This window comes from Eupeodes corollae, chromosome 1 (assembly GCF_945859685.1).
Source record: "Eupeodes corollae chromosome 1, idEupCoro1.1, whole genome shotgun sequence".
Classification (NCBI taxonomy): domain Eukaryota; kingdom Metazoa; phylum Arthropoda; class Insecta; order Diptera; family Syrphidae; genus Eupeodes; species Eupeodes corollae.
In genome coordinates, this window is record NC_079147.1 from 303,805,454 (window position 1) to 303,828,100 (window position 22,647).

A 22,647-nucleotide genomic window follows, 5' to 3' on the forward strand; every position below is an offset into this window, starting at 1 on the left:
CTATATTATTTTTAAAATAAATTCAATTAATACAAATTTTACATTATTTACATAACCCGAACAGAGCTAAAATTGACCGTGTATGGGGAAACTGAGGTGGCTTGGTTTTGCTATGTCAAAGCATTTAGATTTTTAGCAAGTCAAAAATCAATGAACCTGATCAAATAAACCAAGGCTTGGCTCTAGCATAAGTGAGAAATAGAGCGATCCAAGTAGTTCTGTCAGATTTCAAAATTTCAGTTTGCCATCTAACAAGAAGGAAACGAATCTTTATATCTTTTAAATTCCTCTGTTCTGATGTCAACTTAAAAACAGAAAATATTGAATACAGAAAGCATTTTTAGTCATGTGTTTCTAAATACAAATTTCGCATTTAAGAATTTGGAAAGAGTCCAATTATATTGCAAAGAGACATTGTATCGATTATAAGAACACTGGCATAGACCTTTGCATTCACTTTGTCACCTAAAAAGAAAGCATTTAAATTTAATAGCCCCTCTATTTGCGTTATAGTTCGATTTACTAAATATATTGCACAATGTCACTGTAGTCTCATACTTGTACGACTTAAACTAAAATTTGACTGACTAAGAGATAATATTGACCCATTAATAATGTCAACTATAAAACAAAACTATAAAAATAATTCCTTGGATTGGTGAGTGTTGAAAGGTTTATTAAAGCAAGCCTTTGAGAGTAAGAGGGAATGTTTGTTCATGCGACCATGGAAGAAAACGAAGGAAAAAATGCATTAATCTTCTCTGAATTACTTCAAGTCTTGTTGTATGAACTGAGTAGAAAGGTGACCACACATCACAATTTTATTTAGGAATTGGTCTCACAAATGAAACAACAAGCAGCTTAAAAACGTAAGGGTGACGGAAATCGCGACCAAATCTCTTTACGAATTCTACGATCCTATTAACTTTCTTAATTATATGGTTTAAATGCTCATTAAAAGTTAACTTAGGATCAAGAATAACACCTTAATCAGAAAACACTGTGACTTTACTTAGGTAAATGGCAGGTATCAAACGTGCAATTAAAATCAAGGAAAACTTTTTTCTTGTAAAACTCATGGTTTACACTGGTCAACATTCAAAACGAGATAATTTTTACTGTACAATTCCCAAATTTTACCAAATTTTCTTGCAAAAGTAATTAGTCAGAAGCTGATCTTAAACTTTTGAAAAGCTTAATGTCATCAGCATTAATAACGCCGAACAAATTTCTTATGATCGAAAACAAGTCATTTATAAATAAAATAGACAAAATTGAGCCTAAATGGCTTCTTTGAGAGTCGTCCAAATTTACAAAAAATTGATATGAATACTCCTTACGAAATACAATGCTGTAGATTCTATTTTTTTAAAGATGAGTTCCAATTTAAGAAGTTGTTGTTAAAAACTTGATTGTTTATTTTTGAAATGTATTGTGACACAACTTGTCAAAGCCTTTACTAAAATCACTAAATACTTAATCGATTTATCTAGGTTTTTCAAAAACATCTTAATAAAAGGATGTGAAGTTAAGTAAATAAGTAACTGTAGGTCTCTTCTTCACAAAACCATTCAGATTATCACATTTACTTGAAGTACATTATAAGGAAAGCACATTACATACAATAGAGACACGAACATATTCGATATCACACATAATTAACTTCATTTTTAGGATGAGGAAAATTTACGTCAGAAGAGGAGTAAGAACTGTTTATCATTTGTAACAGTGAAAGCTTCTTTGAAGAAGTTTGCAAACATGTTTGCGTTAACCTTAGGTTCATGACTAGTTGTCCAATATTGGTAAAAAGGATTCTGACTTGTAACATGGTTGTTCGGTCTATTCACAAATTCAAGAATTATGTCACCAACGGCTCGGAACGATGACAAATGCAGTACATGGAAAACAGAATCGGGGACACGAATGCACAACTTTTTCAACGTTTTTAATGGATGTGGTTCACAATTTTTCTGACAAATAACGAAGGCATTTGTTCAAGAGGCAAGTTTAGACAAAAATAAAACAACTCTAGGTCCAGATAAAATAGGAGTTGACCCATTAATTTGATAATTACCATTATTTGTACATTTCGGAGCGACATATGGCGGAAGTTGTATTGATGATGATTGCACAACTGTGGTAAATCAGAAACAATCGAAAGAGATGTCGGCGATAATGGAGACAAAAATACGACGGGTAAAGATGTTGTTGCGTTTCCGTTAAAGCTAAAATTAACAATGAGTCATATGCAAAAATATAGGTTCAAGCTCTTTACTCACTTTTCTGAGAACATTCTAATACTGGTATGCAAAAAAAATACAGGGACCGAGAATGAGGATTTTTCTGCGTTTAGAAGAAGATCCTGGATTTCAAAGGGGTGTTGTCATTAGTGTCAATCTATCAACGATATCTTCGGTTGCACAGGAAATAAATAAATAAATAAATTGGGTGGCGCAACAGTCCATTGAGAACCACGGCCTAGTGACTTACAACTCTCAACCATTCCTGTGTGTCAGGAATGGAAGGGACCCACAATTTTAGGCCGAATCCGAACGGCTAGTTTGAGAAAGCTCTTTTTCATGACAAGAATTACTCTTGAAGGATTTGTCAATTCCTCGCAAGAGGCAGTACCCGCGAAAATTATTTGCATGACAGTCCAACGCACTAACCATCATGCCACGGGTACTACAACCGCAAAGGATACTACTCAATAAATGCACAGGCTACGTGCAACGCGTATCAAAAATGATTTTATGATTTTAAGCATAGCATCTCTTTTTCTTGCTTTAAAACTGGTAACTGCGACTTCTCCAGTAAAACTTTATTTAGTTTCAGTTACTAGAAATTCACATAGATGGTCAGTATTATTGTTTATAATTTCACTTTCATTTTCGCTTTGAGAAGACATTTTTCCTTCTTGACTCGCCAAAGAGCTTTGTGATCATTCTCATTTCACTGAGTGGAAACTGTAGAGAGTGTACTCGTTTTTTGCATATGAATCAGAGTCCGTTTAAGTTCGTAAGGTCTGACTCTGAGAACTTTCTCATACCCAATCAATAAATATAAATATGGTGGCTTTCTTCAATATTTGGTTAACATCGGAATTTTCGTCATTTCTTTTTTAAGACGGTGCTTCATTGCTTCCTTTCAAATTTGGAATTCAAATTTTTGTGTTTCCATTATAAAATTGTGGAGGTGCAGTTTTTTATCAACTTTGTCAGTGAAATATAATAATTGTTTTTTTTGATTTTCTAACTGTTTAATGTTTTGCAGAACAATATTATTATTAGCAAACGGGTTGCATTCGCCGAAGAAACAGTAAAATGATCTTTGTTCATTAAAAAGCTACTAAACGGAGCGTCAATACATTGAACATGAAAAATTATTTCTGTTCAAGAAACACTGTGGGGAAACGTTTCCTGCATAACTGCAAACTGTGATCACAATATTTTAAATTTCAAGAAAACGTAGTTTTTAAAAATAAATTACTTCAGCTGCAAAGACAGGCCTAAAAATAGAAATATACCACTTCCACAATCATATTGTGATATAAACTTTTTCATGCAACTTATGTTTTATGTAACCTACCCCTCAATAATCAACCACAAATTGTACTAGATCGAATGCAAAAACAAAATTCAAAAAAATCAGTCGTCGTGTGTCATCCGCAAAGAGAGAGTACTATTTTATTTAGTTTTAAGATAAAAAGTAAAATGAAAACTTGTCAACAGTTTTTTATTTTTTAAATTTTACGTTTTCTCCTGTAAAATAGTTTCGAAATAGTTGTTTTTTGATTTTAAGGTGAACTTAAATATCTAAATTGCATAATATCTTTATTTATAAATTCGAAAACTCCATAAATTCGCATGAAAATTCTAAATTAAAACAGATGTTCGTTCGTTCTTTTTATCGAAAAAGTGAAGAAAAGAAAAAAGAAGCAAAAACCAAAAACCAAAAAACCAACTAATAAAAAGCCTTAGGGCTTTTTATGTTTTTTCTTTTTACCATTTATTTATAACAAATTCCGTAAATTATTCATGATCTGTTTTGTTTTCGGTTTACATTTTGTTTCTAGTGCCGTTTTAGAAATTTAAGTAACTAACAAACAAAATATCCAACCATGGACATCCTGGATATTGATGAGGCCCTAAAGGACGATTCCTTTATGTAAGTTTTACTACTCCTGCATTGACTCATGACAAGTAGTGAAGAAAACTTTTCTCAATTTTTCTAAATTTCCAAATGGAAAATTTAATACACAACAGATTTCTCGAGGACAAAACCCACGATGATGTCTCGAATATTTTGCAACAATGGAGAAATAACAATTGCTCGAATAGTCATAGTTCGTCGGCGGAACAAGGTAAGTGTTTGGGGATTAGAGATGTTTAGTTAATAGAAGTGGAGGAAGTGCTAGAGCTTGCTTTTTTACTTTTTGCTATAGCCTGGCCTGCTATTCTGCCAAACCTACGCCTAGTTGCGTGAGGTTGGTTTTATTTTGTTTGCTAATTCCGATTTCTTTCTTGAATTGAGTGTGTAACCCCCCTCTGGCTCCTCCTGCACCCTTACCCTACATCCTAAAGCATTTTGTATGAAAACGCAAAAAGAATAATTAATTTGTTGTTTTTGTGTGTAGTTGATTTGTCATGTGTGATGTGTGATGAGAATGTTTATCCTGTCCTGCCCTCGAGTAGTGTGGAGAGTGTGTTTTTCTGTCGTTTATGTCTTGTCTATATCTAATCACACTTCTTTTGCTTTGCTTTTAAAATATTTTTCTTCCTTCTACTTTTTAGCATTCAAACTGAATACAAGAACATTCACACGACCCAAGAGGAAAACAGCTCAAAACTTGGAAACTCTGTTTGTAAGTAGGAACTTTTATTTTTATTTTTATTTTTTTTTGTTGTTGCTTTTTTTAGTAGATTAATGTGGGAAATGAAGGGGAAACTGGTTTGTATTAGCAAAGCAAACCACTACCGCTCTAGATAAGGTCAGTGCCGCCACATTCGTCTCGTGTTGTGTAAGAAGACAATCATGTTTATGGTGTGGCTTTAATGCTTTTGGGAATAGGTACAAATTAATTACTCAGTACTGACGGGGCCGGAATAAGAATTAAAGAGCGCCTCGAGCTAGGGGTAAAATGTTTACAATCATTCATCTGACTTTGCTTAATATGTGACATCGATTAAATGCAAGTCTAATGTGAAGGTCATAAGATTTGGCAACTTGAAATGTGCTGATGTCTCAAGTTCCAGAAAGATTTTGGCAAAAAAGTGCCAATTGTGTGACTTCGCTTAAATGTAAATATAAATCAAAGGTGAAGGTCACTAAATTTAGCAACTTGAAAGACGCTGATGTCGAATTTAAAAGAAGAACATCGCTATGAGTCTTAATAGTAGTAAAAGTCTCGATTTGGGCTTTTACTACTATTAAGACTCATAGCGATGAAAAAGACCCAACGTGTTCTTCTTTTAAATTCAACATCAGCGTCTTTCAAGTTGTTAAATCTTGTGACATTCACCTTAGACTTATATTTGCATTTAAGCGAAGTCACACAATTCTTTAGTTTTTCGTACCCTTATAACGCCTAATTTGTTTATGACACGATAAGGTCTTATTTGAGAGCTATAGAACTTTAAAACAGAATAAAACTAAGATTACTTTATTAAACTGACATGACTGCCATGGCTAGCTTGGACGTAGTCTAATCTTGAGGTCTACTTTTCGATGATTTTGTAGATGTATTATAGGTAATAACAGAGCGTAAAATCGTGTTAAATCACCAAAGATCTTGTAGGCCAACAAAATATTGTCAACCATCCTGTTTGTGACACGAAAGGTAGTCTTTTAGTATCAATGGAAGGAGATGGAAGGAGCACTTCTGAACATTGTTGAACGATGACCAGATTGCAAATGCAAACGCGAATGCAAATCATCAACTGCCGGACATACGTAGACCTACCAGAGGCATTAATATTGACCCCCAAGACATGCACGGAAATAAGAACGCCGATACACCTTTTAAAGATCGAGAAAGCAGCTGGGCTGGATGGCATATCTGCCGAATTCCTCAAAGTGGACCCCCACTTGTCTGCCGTGTCTTGTTGCCACTTGTTAAGTCTGTTTGGGAAAAGGAAACCTTTCCCAGGGAATGGAAGGACGGGGTGATCGTCAAGCTACCAAAAAAAGGTGATCATAAGAATTGCAATAACTGGCGTGGGATCACCATTCTGTCCGAATTTCCAAAGTTAATGGCAACCATCATTCTCGAGAGGATAAAATCTAAGATCGATTCTACGCTCAAGAGGCATCAAGCGGGATGCGCAGTGGTCGATCATATGTCGACCACATTAACACCTTGCGAATTATTCTTGAACAATCATCGGAGTACCAATCTCCGCTTTACCTCATGATCGTCGATTTTGAAATGGCCTTCGATCGCGTTAGTTGTGATGTTATCTTGAGATCGCTTGTTGCTAGAGGCATTCCTAATAAAATTGTTGCTATAGTAAAAGAGTCTTACAACAACGCAAGGTGTTTCGTTTTGCACAATGGACAGCTTTCCGATGCATTTGAAGTGCGACAGGGAGTAAGACAGGGTGTTGTATTGTCACCGATTCTGTTTTTACTTGCTATTGATGATGTTATGACTGCTACGGTGGGTGAACACGAGAGACTGGGTATCCAATGGCGCCTGAAGGAAACATTAAGCCATTTGGACTATGCTGACGACATATGCTTAATGGCAAACAGAAATAGAGACCTCAGCCAAATGTGCCTCTCTCTTCAACAAAATGGGGAGGTGGCTGGCTTAAGGATTAATTCCAGTAAGATTTAGTTAATGCACACAAGCCGAAACCAACAACAACAGGTTATTGTGAGTCAAGTGGCAGTAGAAGAGGTCACCCAGTTCAACTATCTGGGAAGCTATTTGGCACTCGATGGTGGAACGGACCTGGATGTCACCGATAGAATAAATAAAGCCCGTAGTGCACTCGGAATTTTTTCATAAGTGTGCAACTTTAGGAAAATAGCGCTCCGTACGAAGTTAAAGTTGTTTGAGTCCAACCGCTGTTTGTCAACCGCTGTCTACTTAACATCCTGAACATCCGGTGGCCACAAACCATATCTAACGATGAACTATGGTTTAGGACTGAGCAAACAAAAGTGGATGTTGACATCGTGCAGAGACAGTGGCGCTGGATTCGCCGTATGACAACATAGCAAAGTAGTGCTTTCAATGGAATCCTAAAGATAGAAGGCGGCCTGGAAGACCAAGAGAAACATGGAGATCATCTGTCATGAAGGAAGCTTGGTCCCAAAACTTGGAGACGTGGTCCCAGCTGAGGTATCGTGCTAGGAATAGAGAGAGATGGAAGGAACTGGTTGCCGCCCTATGCTCTAGGAGGAGTTAAAGTGCTGCTACTAGCAGCCGGAAACGAAAAAGAAGTGTTTAATCGTTTCGGGTTATTTGCGCGGCTTAGTCTTCTGACTTCACAAAGAACAAAAATAGACGATCAAAACGGCAAAATAGTGCGATCTAGAAGGTCAAATAACGTAAAATCGTTTTCTTTAAAAAAAAAAATCAAAGGTGGCACAATCTATGTAGGTGACATGTTGCGCCATCTGCCCTCCTGTCGAAACCGCAGCTCCTGCAGATCAAGGATGAACCATAAAGTCAGTTATCGTGGTTTTGTAGCGGTCACCAATGCCTGCAACGTTCTGCCCAGCATCTTATTTTAAAAGAGTATGGACCAATTATTTCTCTAACCCGCAAAGCACACCAAACTGAAAGTTCTTGTAGATTTAACGGCACTTTGTTTATTGTGTCCATTCAATCATCATTGCTAAACATGAACCATGATTTTAAAATAAACTTGCACAGATTAGAAGCGTTGTCAGTCCTCAGTGTTTATGTTTAAATGTCGAATTTAACTAGAAATAAACCACTTGACAGCTGACAAATAACTTGTTTAAATAGTTCAACTTGATATTACTTTAAAAAAAACACCCGTTTTAAATTAAATAGATGGGACTTCGACACTAGCCTTTTCATTGCTTCCTTCCGCATTTCTTTGAGCCTTACATTGCTTAAAGATCCGGCCCCTTTGCGTGTAATGAGATTAATTATTTCTTTTTGGTGGTGGGGCTCTTTGTGAAGCTACATACTTCTTTGCTCTGCATGATTTCTGACCATTTTCCTGTCTGGAGTTTAATGAACTTATGCTGCTAATTTTGGATGCAAAATACCATCAATCCTTTCATTGTGTTTTTTGTTCCCACACACATACAGCTGTTACTGCTGCTGTTGCTGCTGGTAGACGACACCTGATCTTCAGTCTTTGTAAAGTAAAAACGATCGACAGAATGAATGAATGAAGAAAGCCATTGCATAGGCAACGGCAACAGAATCGACAACGGCAACGACGACAATGGATGTTGCGTTTTTATTGGGGTCAATTTGAGGTGGGACTTCCATTGCCTGCCTGTATGTCTGCCCATTGTCTTGGGCACACAAAATTCTGTTGTTATAACGTTTCATTGTACGTTTAATGCATATATAGACATAAATTCCAAAGAAGGTTTTTTTTTTTTAATTTTCGTGTCAGGTGAATGGATTTAATGAATAACTGAGCTTCTCTCTCATCGTCGTTGTTGCTCCTCGACTTGCTTCATCGAGCATCGAATCGTGATATAGAAGACTTGATGTCAATTACAGACAACAACGAAATAATAGATGCTCGTTGATTTAACTCAAGGCTAGACACAAAACGGTCCGTAGTTTGTCTCATATTCTCATATAATAAAAGTGCCAAAACGAGAAGCTTTATTTGATTTTTAAGTGGAATAATTTTTGTTGAATAAGAAAGTGAATCAATAGAGAAAAATCTATGTGTATTTAAATGGAAAGGTCAAAAGAATTATTGAGTGCGTTTTTTGATGTTTTACGCTCGGGACCGTGTTTATGGAAATCTGCGGTAAAAACTAAAAATATTGCTTCTTGTTTTTTTTTATGTTTTCACTTGACCTTGATTTGTCGGTTGTTGCTTCTAATTTATTGCACACAACAATGTGTTTAAAGAAAGAGGTTTTAATCTTATATTAGCACTATTTTTTGTTAATGTAGAGAAAATAAAAACGAAAAATCTTGCGTGTTCCTAAGATTTATTATGTTTGCATTTTAATCTAGAAAGAAGCAGTTCTAGATTTAAGAAAATAGAAATGAAGCTTCAAACAAAAGTAATTGAGTGATGCCATCGAAATAATTTATGCCTAACCGAACAGTGGGGTTTTTTTGTTCTTTTTAACACCAAAAGTTTTACGGATCTTTATTTTGTTTGGCTTTATTGTGCCTTATTATGATCTAACACCGTGTTGGGAAAAAGGGGTTTGAGTGTCTGCACTTTACTTACTTACTTACTAAGGTCCTCAGACCTGTTAAGTCCGTTGGAAACCCTTAAGAGACAAAGGGCTTCTACTACGCTTACGCGCCATGGTGTACGGTTTGCAAAGATGTGTTTTAGCTCCCTCCTACTTTTGCCTAGAGACGCTGATTCCGCCTCGACTGTCCTGCGCCATGTGCTTCTCTGTCGTCCAGCTCTTCTTCCTTCTTGTGCGAGTGGGTTCCAATGCGTTGCTTGGCCTGCAATGCAGTCGTTACCTTTTCGAAGCGTATATCCATTCCATTGCCACTTCGCCCACGTATTATAGTCTATAGGTTCCTGGCCTGTCCTTCTATGAAGGACCTCATTTGATATACAGTTTGGCAAGAAAATCCTTAGAATGTTACGAAGACATCTATTCACGAAAGTTTGCAGCTTCCTTATAATGGCTGAAGTAACCTTCCAAGTGCTGCACCCATAAAGAAGTAAAGTACAGATTCGACATTTGTGCGAAACAGTCGTAGCTTTGTTCTTAAGCTGTTAAGAGTTATTCCTCCAAATTTTCGACAACACACCGAACGCCGAGGCGTAATTTTGGTTTCCATAGCGGGATAGGATTCAGTAACGAAGAGTGCTAATCTCCGTTAAAGAAGAAATCATTTCCCGGGGCCACCATGAGGAGGTAAAGGAAGAACTTCAACATGGCAAGAAAGTTGCATTGCTGGCCTAAGCCAAGTTTTAGGCAATCACCAAATATCTGCAATGCTGCAGACATGGAATGAGTGAAAAATATTGAGCCTGGCAAAGCAATTAACATTTTTGCAGTAGGGCTAAAAAAAAATCTCTCTACTTTACGCCAGGTCCGAAATTGGACTCAAGAGTGAACTGCCACCAACTGGATTTTGTTTGTGAATGACTAGTTTTCGCTGACCAAATGTTGTCAATGTTTAGTTAGTTAAGTTTTAGAAACAAATAGTTAGTTAATGGCTTGAGGATTGTCTTGGTTCGGTTATTTTGTTAATTCTCGAAATTTAAGTAGAAATGAGCTTCATAACTTAATGCAGTTCTTCAGATGAAGAGCCCTATGACTTTGCGAAAATGTTTAGTTTTTTTGAAAGTACATTTTTGGGAGAGTTTCAACACGGTTTGATATTCTACGAGATTGTTTATGCTGCTAAGAACCACCTTCACACCTCAAAGTACTTGCATTTTTGTAAGAGCCATAAATGTTAGACTTGTTTTTGCGTACTCGGCATTTTATTCTTGTTGAAAATAACAGAGCAGAGAATTTGTATTAATTAATGTGTAAAAAACGGTATTAAGTGCTCAAAAACTCTTGAAATGTTGACAGTGGCGTACGGGGAACCAACTCTGAGCAAACAAAAATGTTTATAAGTGGTATAAGAACTTCGCTTCAGACGTCCCACCACGTCAAACACCGATGCAAATGTTCAGAAAGTGAAAGAAATTGTATTGAAAGATCGTCGAATCACGATTAGAGAAGTAGCAGATAATCTGAATTCAAAGTATGGCTCATGACAATCAATTTTAAGGGATGTTTTGTGTATGGCACATGTGTCAGCGGAATTCGTTCCAAAATTGCTTAATTTAGATCAGAAGCAGCACCACCTGAACATTGCCCAAGACATGTTGAACGATGTCAATGATGATCCGAATCTGCTCAAAAGGGTTATAACTGGTGACGAATCATGAGTATATAGTTATGACGTCGAAGCCAAAGCCCAATCATTTAAATGGAAGAGTCCAGGAGAGCCAAGACCGAAAAAGGCACGCAAAGTTCGTTCACGTGTGAAGGTTTTGCTAACATTTTTCTTTGATTACCATGGCGTTGTACATCAAGAATTTCTACCACAAGGGCGTACGGTAAACAAGGAGTATTAGCTTGCGTTTGTGTAAATTAATTAAAAAAAAACGGCTGAAAATGTTGAAAGAAAATTCATGGATTTTGCACCATGACAATGTACCTGCGCACAACGTGTTATTAGTGAGTTGTTTTTTGGCCAAAAACAGTACTTCCATCATGCCTCAGCCACCGTATTCACCATACTTGGCCCCCTGCAACTTTGTCCTCTTCCTGAAACTGAAAAGGCCCATGAAAGGACGAAGATTCGTCACGATTGAGGAAATTAAGGCTGCATCGCTGAAGGAGCTCAAGACAATACCCAAAAGTTCATTTCAGAAGTGTTTTGACGATTGGAAAAACCGCTGGCACAAGTGCATTGTATCAGAGGAGAATTATTTTGAAGGAGATAACATAATTTTGGATATATAAATGAATATTTTTTTTATAAAAATCGGACTTATTAATTTTTCTTGCAGGATGTAGGGCCCTAAATTCTTCTCCAACTTTCTGAAAATATCCTTTAACTCTCTCACGGATATTATATGCCTCTGGATATATCTTGTGTCTTCCTCTACTTATTACAACATTTTTAAAAATTACTGCTCACTAATCCTTGGATGTTGAAGTGTTGAAACTGTTTATGATTGTAGTTCCCAAGTAGCAGTTTGACCTGAGCAGGGAGTTAATTCCAAAGTTTAATCTCTTGGCCTTCTCTACTGATTTAATCTTGTTTTTGATCAGTATTTCTCCAATACCACACTAAGGTCCCGGTACGTTAATGTCGCCTTGGCTGGGTTGCAATATCTTTTGATATGGTTCGATGGTTCTAGATCCAAAGAGCCCTGAACCCGCACTTGTTACTCAGAAGAACCACAAAATGTTATTTGTTTTGAAAGTGTTGTTCACATTTCCACCTACTCACTTTTACTTTCCTTAGAATTTAAGTCCGTTTTAAAATTTTGGAATTTAGTAGGTTTATTTTTGACTGACTTTCCCTATTAACCTTCCCCCCACCCCCCTTTCACTTCCTGGTAAACCTCAATATGGTGGATTCAGCTGAATTTCAACTATCAAAATATGAACTCACAAAACCTTAATTTATCCGCAATTGAAGATTTTTCGTAAGTAATTTAAAGCTGCCCCGAAGAAAAACTGACGAGTACCAAAAAAGATCTTCGGTCCAAATTTTACTTCCAATTACTTACTTACTTAATCCTGTGTGAACTAGGGCCTCACACAACGAACTTCTCCATCTATCTCGGTCCCTAACTAGATATCTCCAGTTTCACTTTCCACTTGTGCGCACCACCTGATACGCGGTCTTCCTCTACTGTGCTGTCCTGTGGGTGTAGATTCGAAGACTTTCCGGGACGGAGCATTGATTTCCATGCGGACTACGTGACTCAGCCATCTCAGTAGTTGAACTTTTATCGTTCTGGCTAAGCCTACGTCGCTGTACAGCCCGTTCAGATCGTCGTTCCATTTTCTCCTCCACTCCCCTTCGATGCATACGGGACCGTAGATCACACCAAGAACTTTTCTCTCGAACCGACCCAAGGTGCTTTCATCCGTTTTTGTCATAGTCTATGCTTCTGTACCGTATAGCAGGACGGGGATGATAAGGGTCTTATACAGCGACAGTTTGGTCCTTACATTCAATTGCTTTCTTAGCTTAAAGAAACAGCGGTTAGCAAGACTTATTCTTCGTTTGATCTCAACGCTGGTGTTGTTTTCTGCGTTTACAGTGGAGCCTAGGTAGACGAAGTCTTTGACTACCTCAAAGCTACGTCTGTCGATGGTGACGGTTTGACCAAAACGTGGGTTTTGTATGTCCTTTCTTTGTTTTGCCCTCATTAACCGTTAAACCCATTTTTGCCACCTCTGCCTTAATAATCACAAAAGCCCCATTGACACCACGCTGAGTTCTTCTGATTATGTCAATGTCATCAGCATATGCCAGTAATTGGACAGACTTTTGAAAGATAGTGCCTCTAGTGTTGACGTGTGAGCTCTGCACTATCCTTTCAAGTACGACGTTAAAAAATTAGCATGACAGCAATTTTTTCACATGGAAAGGTTTTGTTAAGTTGTTTCCAACCTTCATGGAGCAGTGTGAATTCTCCATGGTCATCCTGCACAAACAGACGAGCTTGGCAGCGATGCCAAAACTAGACATGGCTCTATACAGCTCATCCCTGTAGATGCTGTTATATGCGGCCTTGAAATCGATGAAAAGATGGTGGGTGTCGATTTCGTGTTCTTGGGTTTTTCCAGGATGAGCCGTAATGTGAATATTTGATTTGAATATCAGGTTATTGACGATGGGCTTTAGACGTTCACATATTACGGCAGAGAAGATTTTATAGGCGATGTTAAGTAGACTGATTCCTCTATAGTTGGTGCAGTTTAGAGGGTCTCCTTTTTTCAGGATCGGGCAAACAATACTGAGGTTCCATTCACCGGGCATTCATATCTTACAGATAAGATGGTGCATGCTCCAAACCAACTTATCTCTAGCCGCTTTAAAGAGCTCGGCATCAAAGCGAGCTCTTAAATAATTTAACCAAAGTGGTAACCGAGATGATAAGATAAAAGCTTGCAATATTGATTAAGAGTCGATATCTAATAAGAAAATTAATCGCAGATAACAAGTATTGGTCGTTATGTCGTTAAATAATAAATTCACACTTGAATTCAATGTCATCTCTTAAAATATTAATTTATTTTTGTATTCTTTAAATATTCATCGCAAAACTTGTTCCTTGATGCAATATTCAAAATTCTCTAAACATAAAACTAAATTTATTATTTTTACTTTGATTGCAAATTGTTTACCTCAGAAAAAAAAATATATTAAATTAAACTGCGCATGAAATTGGCAACACTCTGTCTCTCGACCGTTTACTTATTCGAAAATATCAAACAATTTATTAATAGAGCCGTCAGTCTTTCACGAGATCTGAATGTATCGGAAGTTATAACGTAGCTAATTGTTTAACATCATAAATTCAAAGACAAATAAACAAAAATAAATTATTACATATTATTTTTGCTTGTCCTACAAATTTTGTATTTTCCAATTGTTTTGAGTTTGAGAGGAGTGTCACACGATTAAAATAAAGCAAAAATAATTATATTATATTATCAGACAAGACGAGAAATAATAATGAATCACTTTGTGAGTAGACTTTTTAGCTATTGACATTGTGACGTAGTTAGCCACTTGATTCTTCACCAGATGTTACTTAAAAAGCAACAAAATAAACATATTTAAGAATTTGATCGTTGTTCGAAGGCTTTACAAAAATTGAATAAAGTCCAAAGTAGCAGATTTGTTATGTAACATCTAACCAAATATTTAAACAAATTCCAAAAATATTGTTTCGAAAAATGTCAATCAATTAAATTTTTTCTCTTTCAGAATCCTCTAACGCAGTCACAAAATGCCACCCAAAGTCAACCAAATTCACAGCTACCGCAGCAGCAGCAACCACAAACGCCTCTGAATGTGAATCTCGAAATTGGTGGTCTAGTGACGAATATGCAAAAGAGCTTCCTGCAAGATACCTCACCTCCCTCGTCGATATGTTCCTCCATGGACGTGTCACTGTATGGCATGAACAGCAGTCTGATAACGTCCAGTGACTTTTTGTCAAATAATTTGCTTCAATCAATCCAAGGCGATGTCCCGATGTCGGGTTTGTTCTTCGATGGTGAGAAGACTGCCGAACAAATTGGCGGCTACACTCTCAACGATATGATCCGCGATCGAAAAGCCCTCGAGTCGCTGTCTCTGTCGGCCGAGGGGACTCTGATAAAAGACTCGAATATTGCTCAAATAGATGATATTTCATTGATAAATAGTAAAACGACTTCAGCCTGCAGCACAATGAATAATTCGGTGGATAGTACGGGTGGTGCTGGTTCGGATACGTTTTCCAGTCGAACGTGCAATATTGCTGAGAGAGAGAGGGAGCAGCAGCGAGAACGAGAGAAGGAGCAACAGGAGAGCTTGCCAGAGAAATCATTCGACCAGAAGTTGATTTTCAACGAGACATTTCCCAGTGGGAAAGAGCAAATTGTTCCGAATGGCGATGATGACTACATCGGGGACACCACATTCAATTTGGTGGACAGCAGTATTGTGACGACGACTACGGTGCAGCCAGTTGTGGGGTCGGCGGAGATGAAAGCCTTCATTGACCTGCAAAATGAGACATTTCAGAAGCCAATTATGGAAGAGACTGTGTGCTTGAAGCGTTTCAGCATTGCCGATGGCGTGAACACCACTTTCGACTGCAGTGAGCAAAATCTCCTATGTGAAACTCCCGAGAACAATCTGAAGAACGGGAAGCACTATGAACAGTCGACTCCCCATCAGAATTCATCGTTCACCTCGATGCGGCAAAAGCCATCTTTTACGCCCTCCATCGAGGTGAATATTTCTCCCATTGTAGGCTACTCAACGACGCCGAACAGAACCTTAAATGAGACTTACGAGAAGCCGGTTAGCATTGCCACGAACATCCTCAAGGAGCGAATACAGAATGAAACGTTCTCTGAGCCACAAGCGTTGCTGCCACCACGGTTGCCGTGCAACGATGATGTCAATAATGCCATTGAAACCATGGAACTGTTGGAGAACATCAATCCAAATGAGACGTTCAACAAGTGTATTCCGTTTAGCAAGAGCATTCCTGGCGGAACACCAGCAGTAGACACGGCGGACGAGGAGGCGTTCAATAATCTGCTGGACAACTTGGGCAAGCTCGAACTGAATGAGGAGCAGATAAAAATGCAAAAATCCCTAGAAACCATTAAGAAGAGATTCAGCACTGCTCTGGATAAATCAGAGGCTAAGGAGACATCGCAAATTTGTAGCCCCGAAACACCACTCAGCTTTTCGATGAACAGCAGTGGAATCGGTGATCGTTTGCTTAGTCGTCGGAGTCGCCTCTACGACGGTGTCAACATTGCCCAACCACAGAAAAATTCACCAAGTGGTTCGGTAAATTCGAATTCATTTGTAAAAGAGACTGAAGGAGGAATAGAATCAGAAGAAACTCATAAAAAGACTGACGAACAGCACTGCACCGAACAATTGTCAAATAATCCAAATGCACCCCCTCAAGATGATAAAGTACCACGCAATAGTAGTAAATTGGAGAAACGGGATCGCGATCGATTCCGAACTATACGAATATTCAAACGTACTGAAAACGGAACTAGTGAACTGAATGTGCCTTGTATTGATGGAGACAATGAACACTTGCCCTCGACAGAGGAAGAAGATGAAACCCCACAAACAGCGGTGTCAGCGACGACGACGGCAGCGGATAGAGCTCCAATGGAGAGAATCTCACGAAGAGATATTACTCCACCGGTGGCTTATAACAACAATAACAACAACAAGACGGAAACAGAAAGCAATAACTACGCGACATTTAAGAAACCCAAAGCAAAAATGTCCCGCTACGGTGGTGGAGGTTTTGGTATGAACGGCGATCAGCTGAATAGGCCTGTGATTGCCCCTCCTCCACCAGCAGCAACGGCGATAGAGAAACCAACAGAGCAACAAAGATCTCTGTCACGACCTCGATACATAAGTGGTCTTCAGAAATTCAGTGCAAGTAGTAAGGCAATCTCAGCGGGAGACCTTGAGAAGGCGACAGAGCAACAGAACTCAAAGTGTAATGGGGACGTTTTTAATAAGACTCAGCCTGCGTCGGGCGGCGCTGAGTTAAAGAGTCCCATGGGCATCAAATCTAAATCATTTCATAATTTATCAAGTAATTTTGGTTATGCAAAAAATCCTGCTCCTGCGGTAATGGCAGCGCCAGCAGCAGCTGGAGTAAGGAAATCTACAACGGCGGGGAGTGTTTTAACTGATAAACAGGTTTTTATTTATTTTAAAACTGTTTAAATTTTTTGTGTTAAATTGAAATGGTTTTGGCTTTTTTCAGGGCAAGTTTAATAACACAACGAAAACGACGATACGAATGAATGCTGTTCCGGGATCAAATCTGAAGCAACCGGTTTCTAAAAATGAGGTGAGTCAAACAAATTTAAATAACTAAAACATCTTTAAAAAAAATTTAATTAATGGATTTTTCTCTATCTCAAAGAAATCTGATGATTCAGTATTCAAAACACCAAGTCTAGTGTCTGGCTTACGCGCACCGTCAGCCAAACGAACTGGACTCTTACGCCCATCATCGGGCTATTATAGTTTTGGTGTGGTAAAGGGTGAAGCCGCGACGACGAACGCTGCGGATACAGACGCTGGGAGACATTCACCAACCGATGTAAGTTCTTTATTTAAAAACATAAAAATAAAATAAACACGTTCTAGTCTACTGGAGAAACTTTCATGGTCAGGAAACTTTTCGTATGTGACTTTATGAAATACCGCACTGCAATCTATTCAACGTAAAAGTTGTACAAACCTCATTTTTAAATAAGTTTGGTGTAATCGATAACCTTGATCAGTGTGAAATTGAAAAGATCCAAAGAAACTTAAGCAAGAAAAAAAATGATAAAAAAAGAGAAAATAACAGCCGTCCTCGGGCCTGCAAAAATAAGGAAGGATGTACCATAGTGAACACGCTCTTGACGGTAAAAATCTGGAGAGTCCATTTTAACCAACTGCTTAAGGGTGATAAAGTCCAAGTTCCCGCGAATGAGCGGTCTTTACTAATCCCTCTGGTCCTGATGATCTTTGTATCCACCGACTTAAATGAGATCAAGACAGTTTTCACCAGGCTGAAGACAATCAAAGCTGCTGACCAACTTGTACTTAAAATTTAGTCGGAAGAAAGTATTTCTGACGAATATTACTTCAAGAAATTTAAAGACGAACTATATGGTATTAGGCCTGGAAAATCTACCACAGATCAAATCTTCACTTTACGTCGAATCCTGCAGAAAATCCACGAAAGACAGTCTCAACTACGACGAACTATATAGGGCCATGTTGGCTTTCGGAGTCCCTTAAAAAATGCATTTTGTCATTAATAAGTACAAAACAAAGTATATTATGTGACCCGTTAACGATTTGGAGGCTATTCCACAATCTAGGATTTTCAGAGGAATCCAACTATGCATGCCTTAGCTCACCAGACTAAAGGGTGAAACTCTAAGTGGTTCTCGCATCCACAAGCCTCAACAACCACTGGAGCCAATATCGGATATCATTAGAAATGAAGCCAAGAAAAAAGAATACTTGGTACGGTGATGAATGTTAAGTAGGCTGAGAGTAATGCCAGAAATCCAGCAACATCAACGATCTTCCAAAACAGGCAAGGAACTGTCATCTGGTTATATAAAGCAGCATTATGTAGAAATACCAATTACTAAAAAACAAAGAAGCCTAAGACCAGTCAACGAAGACCCTAGCGGACAGTATTGAAAAGGTAAATAAGTCATTCAACAAATGGGTCGCCGACTCGGATGACCAACCTGCGGAATTCTCAAGGGACATGAACGAGATGAACTGTCCTGGTATGCCTACAAAGCTATGATCGAGTGTGAATTAAGACGAGAATCCAATTATTCACATTAAGACAAATCCTAAAAAAGACCAACGATCGTTTCATAAGTCGCCAAGCGTCTAATGACCATCCGCATCAAGGCTAAATTCTCCAAAATTAACCTGATATGCGCGCACGCCCCCACAGAAAGGAAGGATGACAACACCAAAGACATGTTCTTCGAACTCTTACACAAAACATATGAGCAGTATCCTAGCTACGATATTAAAATTGTTCTAGGCGATTTAAATGCTAAGCTAGGAATGGAAGACAACTTTAGTAGAATAATCGGGAAAAACAGACAATACTTCCGAGAAAGGATTCAGGCTCATAGATTTTGCTACGGGGCGAAATGTCATGGTAGCCAGTACGCGTTTTCCACACCTCAACATCCACAAAGGAACTTGGAGTTCTCCAGATCAATCTACCGTCAACCAGATTGACCATAATGCGATCGACGCCAGACACGCTTCCAGCATCATGAATGTCCGAACTTTCTGAGGAGCTAACATCGACTCGGACCACTACCTCGTTATAGCCGAGGTAGACCACTACCTCGTTGTAGCCGAGGTAGCACTTCGCGTTTCCAGACCTAAGGCAAAACAGGGAGATGCTGGGAGAAGGTACAACGTCGAACGGCTACAATCGCAAGAGATCGCCAAATCCTTCTCCGACCGAGTTACAAGTAACCTCTCTCGTAGTTCTGTGCCGCCAACAAAGTATAAGTCGCCTCTGACGTTATGGGTTTCAAGAAACCCCCAACAAGGATCCCTTGTTTTTTGTGAGAAATGTCGGCAGGCAAATGCCGCCAAACAACAGGCACGATGCATAAAAGGACGAGAGCTGTTCATGAGCTTTATGAGCAGAAGAGGCGAGAGGAACACTGACTTCTCAGAAGGAAAAAGAGACAGTATGAGAAGCGTGCGGTCTTAGATGTTGAGAGGTGTAAAAGCAGGAATGAATGAATGAACCGAATTGAGCTGTCAGGCAGGATGATCCATTCAACATAGACGTGGAAAGCCAACAATCCCGTCCTCCCGATTTCCATATCTAAGCTAAAGTCTAGCAAAGCAGTTGCAGCGGAAGGCTTAAATGCCGAGCTCTTTGAAGCAGTCGATCAAATATTCACATTACGGCAGATCCGGAAAAAACCCAAGAACACCAAATCGACACCCACCATCTTTTCATCGATTTCAAGGCCGCATATGACGGCATCTGCAGGGGCGAGCTGTATAGAGCAAGAATCCCTGCCTAACTCGTCCGTTTTGGCAGAATTACCATGGAGAATTCACGCTGCTCCATAAAGTTTTGGGAACAACATAACAGAACCTTTCGATGTCGAAAAAGATTTTAGACAAAGCGATTCTCTGTCATTCGATTTGTATAACATCGTACTCTCTTGGAACCAAAGTGTCGCTATATAAGACCCTCATCACCCGTTACCTGATATACGGTGCAGAAGCATGGACTATGACAAAAGTGATTGAAATAACCTTGGGTCGGTTCGAGAGAAAAGTTCTTCTTGTGATCTATGGTCCCGTGTGCATCGAAGGGGAGTGGAGGAGAAGATGGAATGACGAGCTGTACAGCGACGCGAACGTAGACTTAGCCAAAAGGGAAAAATTCGACGATTAAGATGGCTGGTCCAAGTAGAGCACATGGAAACCAATGCTCCGGCCTGGAAAATCGTCGAATCCACACCCACAGAACAGCGCAGTAGACCAGAAGAATCAGATTAGGTTTTTGTGTTGATTAATCTTCAAAAGCCTTAAGACCTTAGTTTATGCCTTATTCCAAGGTCTAAGAGAAATCAACAAGCCTAGATTTTATTCAAAACTTCAATATTCTTCAATATTTTTAGATGTTCTAAAGCGACACACACGTTTTCGATACTTTACGATACATCACTAACTTGTTCCAATAGGTCTAATTTTCCACCAGCATAACTTTTTTCGGCCGTGAAGGTATTTCACAACAACGACCCAAAAGTGTTTTAGTTTAAAATTTTTTTAATCAAATTCAAACAGTTTAATTAAGCCTAAAAAGTCGAAATGACAACTATTAACATATAAACCTCTAATTTGAAAACCTTTTCTCTTTCCGATTAAAAAATTAATAAAATCGATTTTTTTATTTTTGCCCTCTCTCTCTTTCAGAGTATGTCTTCAGCAAGCTCCCGCGGCAGTTCGAATGGCAAACTCTTTCCAAACGGAAGTTCAACACAGACCCATGAGCCTTCCTCAATGCCACCATCTACTCCACTTTCGTCACTCCAACAGCCAGCAGCGACAACCAAATCAACTGGCATCCCCAAACCCTCCGGTCTGCGACCACCTTCCAGCATAAAAAGAAGTGGCCTTCCGCGACCGTCGAGTATTGTTAGACGATAGTAATAGTTTTGGGGATAGAAATATATTTAAATAAAACAAAAAACTCCTTTGAGGATCTATTCAAATATTTATTTAAGAATGAACAAAAACAAATGTTGTTTCAATATTTAAACAAAAGAATATTTTTTTGTAAACAAAATAGAACGTTCTTACATAAAAACAAACAAACTACAACCTAAAAAGAAAAAAACTGAAGTTTTGTGTAAAAAATTAAAAATGTATTAATTTTTGTATTCTTTTTTTTATAAACAAAAAGAGAATCACGCCTTAAATGATGGTTTTGTCTTTAATTTTTCATTCCAAAAGAATCATTACTGCAAACACCTATCATATGCATACAAAAAACAACAATAACTAGTCTCTTCTTCTGCTATTGGTTAGGTTCCAATTGTTTTTGATTCTTCTTTGAATTTTATAAAACATTCAAAGCGCGAGTTGAATAATTCGAACACCAACAGATGGCAGAATGAGACTGGGACTTGAACAGAAGAAAAACAACAACATAACTATGGTTACTACTATTATATATCATTATCATTAGTGCTAATATATTAAAAAGAAAAACAACTTTATTTGCTCATTAATTGTTTCTGGTTAAAACAAAAAAAAACTGAAGACTTATAAAAGAGAAACGACAAAGTTATATGCTTTTATTTATGTTTTTAAGAATACTAAAAATACTCTACACAATTTCCGTTCATTGTTTGTTGACTTTTAATGAAATAACTTTTCTTTTTTTTATCTATGACCGGATAACATTTGTGTTACGTCAATTCGATAAGAAAGGGAAGATCTAAAGCACCATTTTTCATCCATTTATCGTTACTTATTCTTCTTACATTTATATCCTCCCATGAATCAAATGAAAATTTCAATATTTTTTCCAAATCGATTTTGTGGAGAGGTTATTTTATTTTTTGTTTTGTTTTAACTTTTTTGTTTTCATTTGTTTCTAACTTTAGATTTAGTCGCATTAATTGGCATTTTGTTTTAAATTTTTCGGTTTTTTGTTTTGAATTGATTTATTTCTGATCGTTTTTCGATATCTCTTCAGTAAATTAAAAAAGAAAAATAAGAAAAATCAAAACTGCTACCTGCCGCTTATGAGATTTTCTCCATCTTCAAGAATTTATATACATTATATATTAACAAACATATATTTTAGAAAATTTTATTTATAAGTGAAATATTATTATGTATATGTAATTAATTATTATTATTATAATTATATTAAATGAAAAATTATTAAAATAGAAATCTGTTTAACTATCTTCCTATCACCCCCTCACCCATAACAACAAAATAAGTTTAGTGCGAAAAAGTATTTTTGTTTTGTTTTCTTTATACATACTTTTAACTTCTTTATTATACTCTTTGATTTGTATTATTAATTATTATTCTTATTATTATTATTATTGTCATCCAAAATGAACAAAAAAAACAAACGAAAAATGCTTTGAGATACATTATACATAATTACA

General features: G+C 37.7%; 1 protein-coding gene across 3 annotated transcripts; it reads left to right on the plus strand.

Moving 5' to 3' along the window:
- Positions 1 to 3,664: 3,664 nt before the first annotated feature.
- On the plus strand, positions 3,665 to 21,442 carry LOC129942230 (uncharacterized). Of its 3 annotated transcripts, XM_056051086.1 has the most exons (8): positions 3,665 to 3,801; positions 4,076 to 4,167; positions 4,266 to 4,363; positions 4,794 to 4,864; positions 14,669 to 17,143; positions 17,211 to 17,297; positions 17,373 to 17,552; positions 20,933 to 21,442. In XM_056051086.1, exons 2-8 carry the CDS (start codon positions 4,121 to 4,123, stop codon positions 21,164 to 21,166), a joined length of 3,192 nt encoding a protein of 1,063 aa, XP_055907061.1. In that variant the 5' UTR covers positions 3,665 to 3,801; positions 4,076 to 4,120; the 3' UTR covers positions 21,167 to 21,442. The 3 variants fall into 3 exon arrangements, with proteins under 3 accessions (XP_055907061.1, XP_055907062.1, XP_055907063.1); XM_056051087.1 differs by lacking the exons at positions 3,665 to 3,801; positions 4,076 to 4,167; positions 4,266 to 4,363; positions 4,794 to 4,864 and adding an exon at positions 8,818 to 8,978; XM_056051088.1 differs by lacking the exons at positions 3,665 to 3,801; positions 4,076 to 4,167; positions 4,266 to 4,363; positions 4,794 to 4,864 and adding an exon at positions 14,193 to 14,425.
- Positions 21,443 to 22,647: the final 1,205 nt, after the last annotated feature.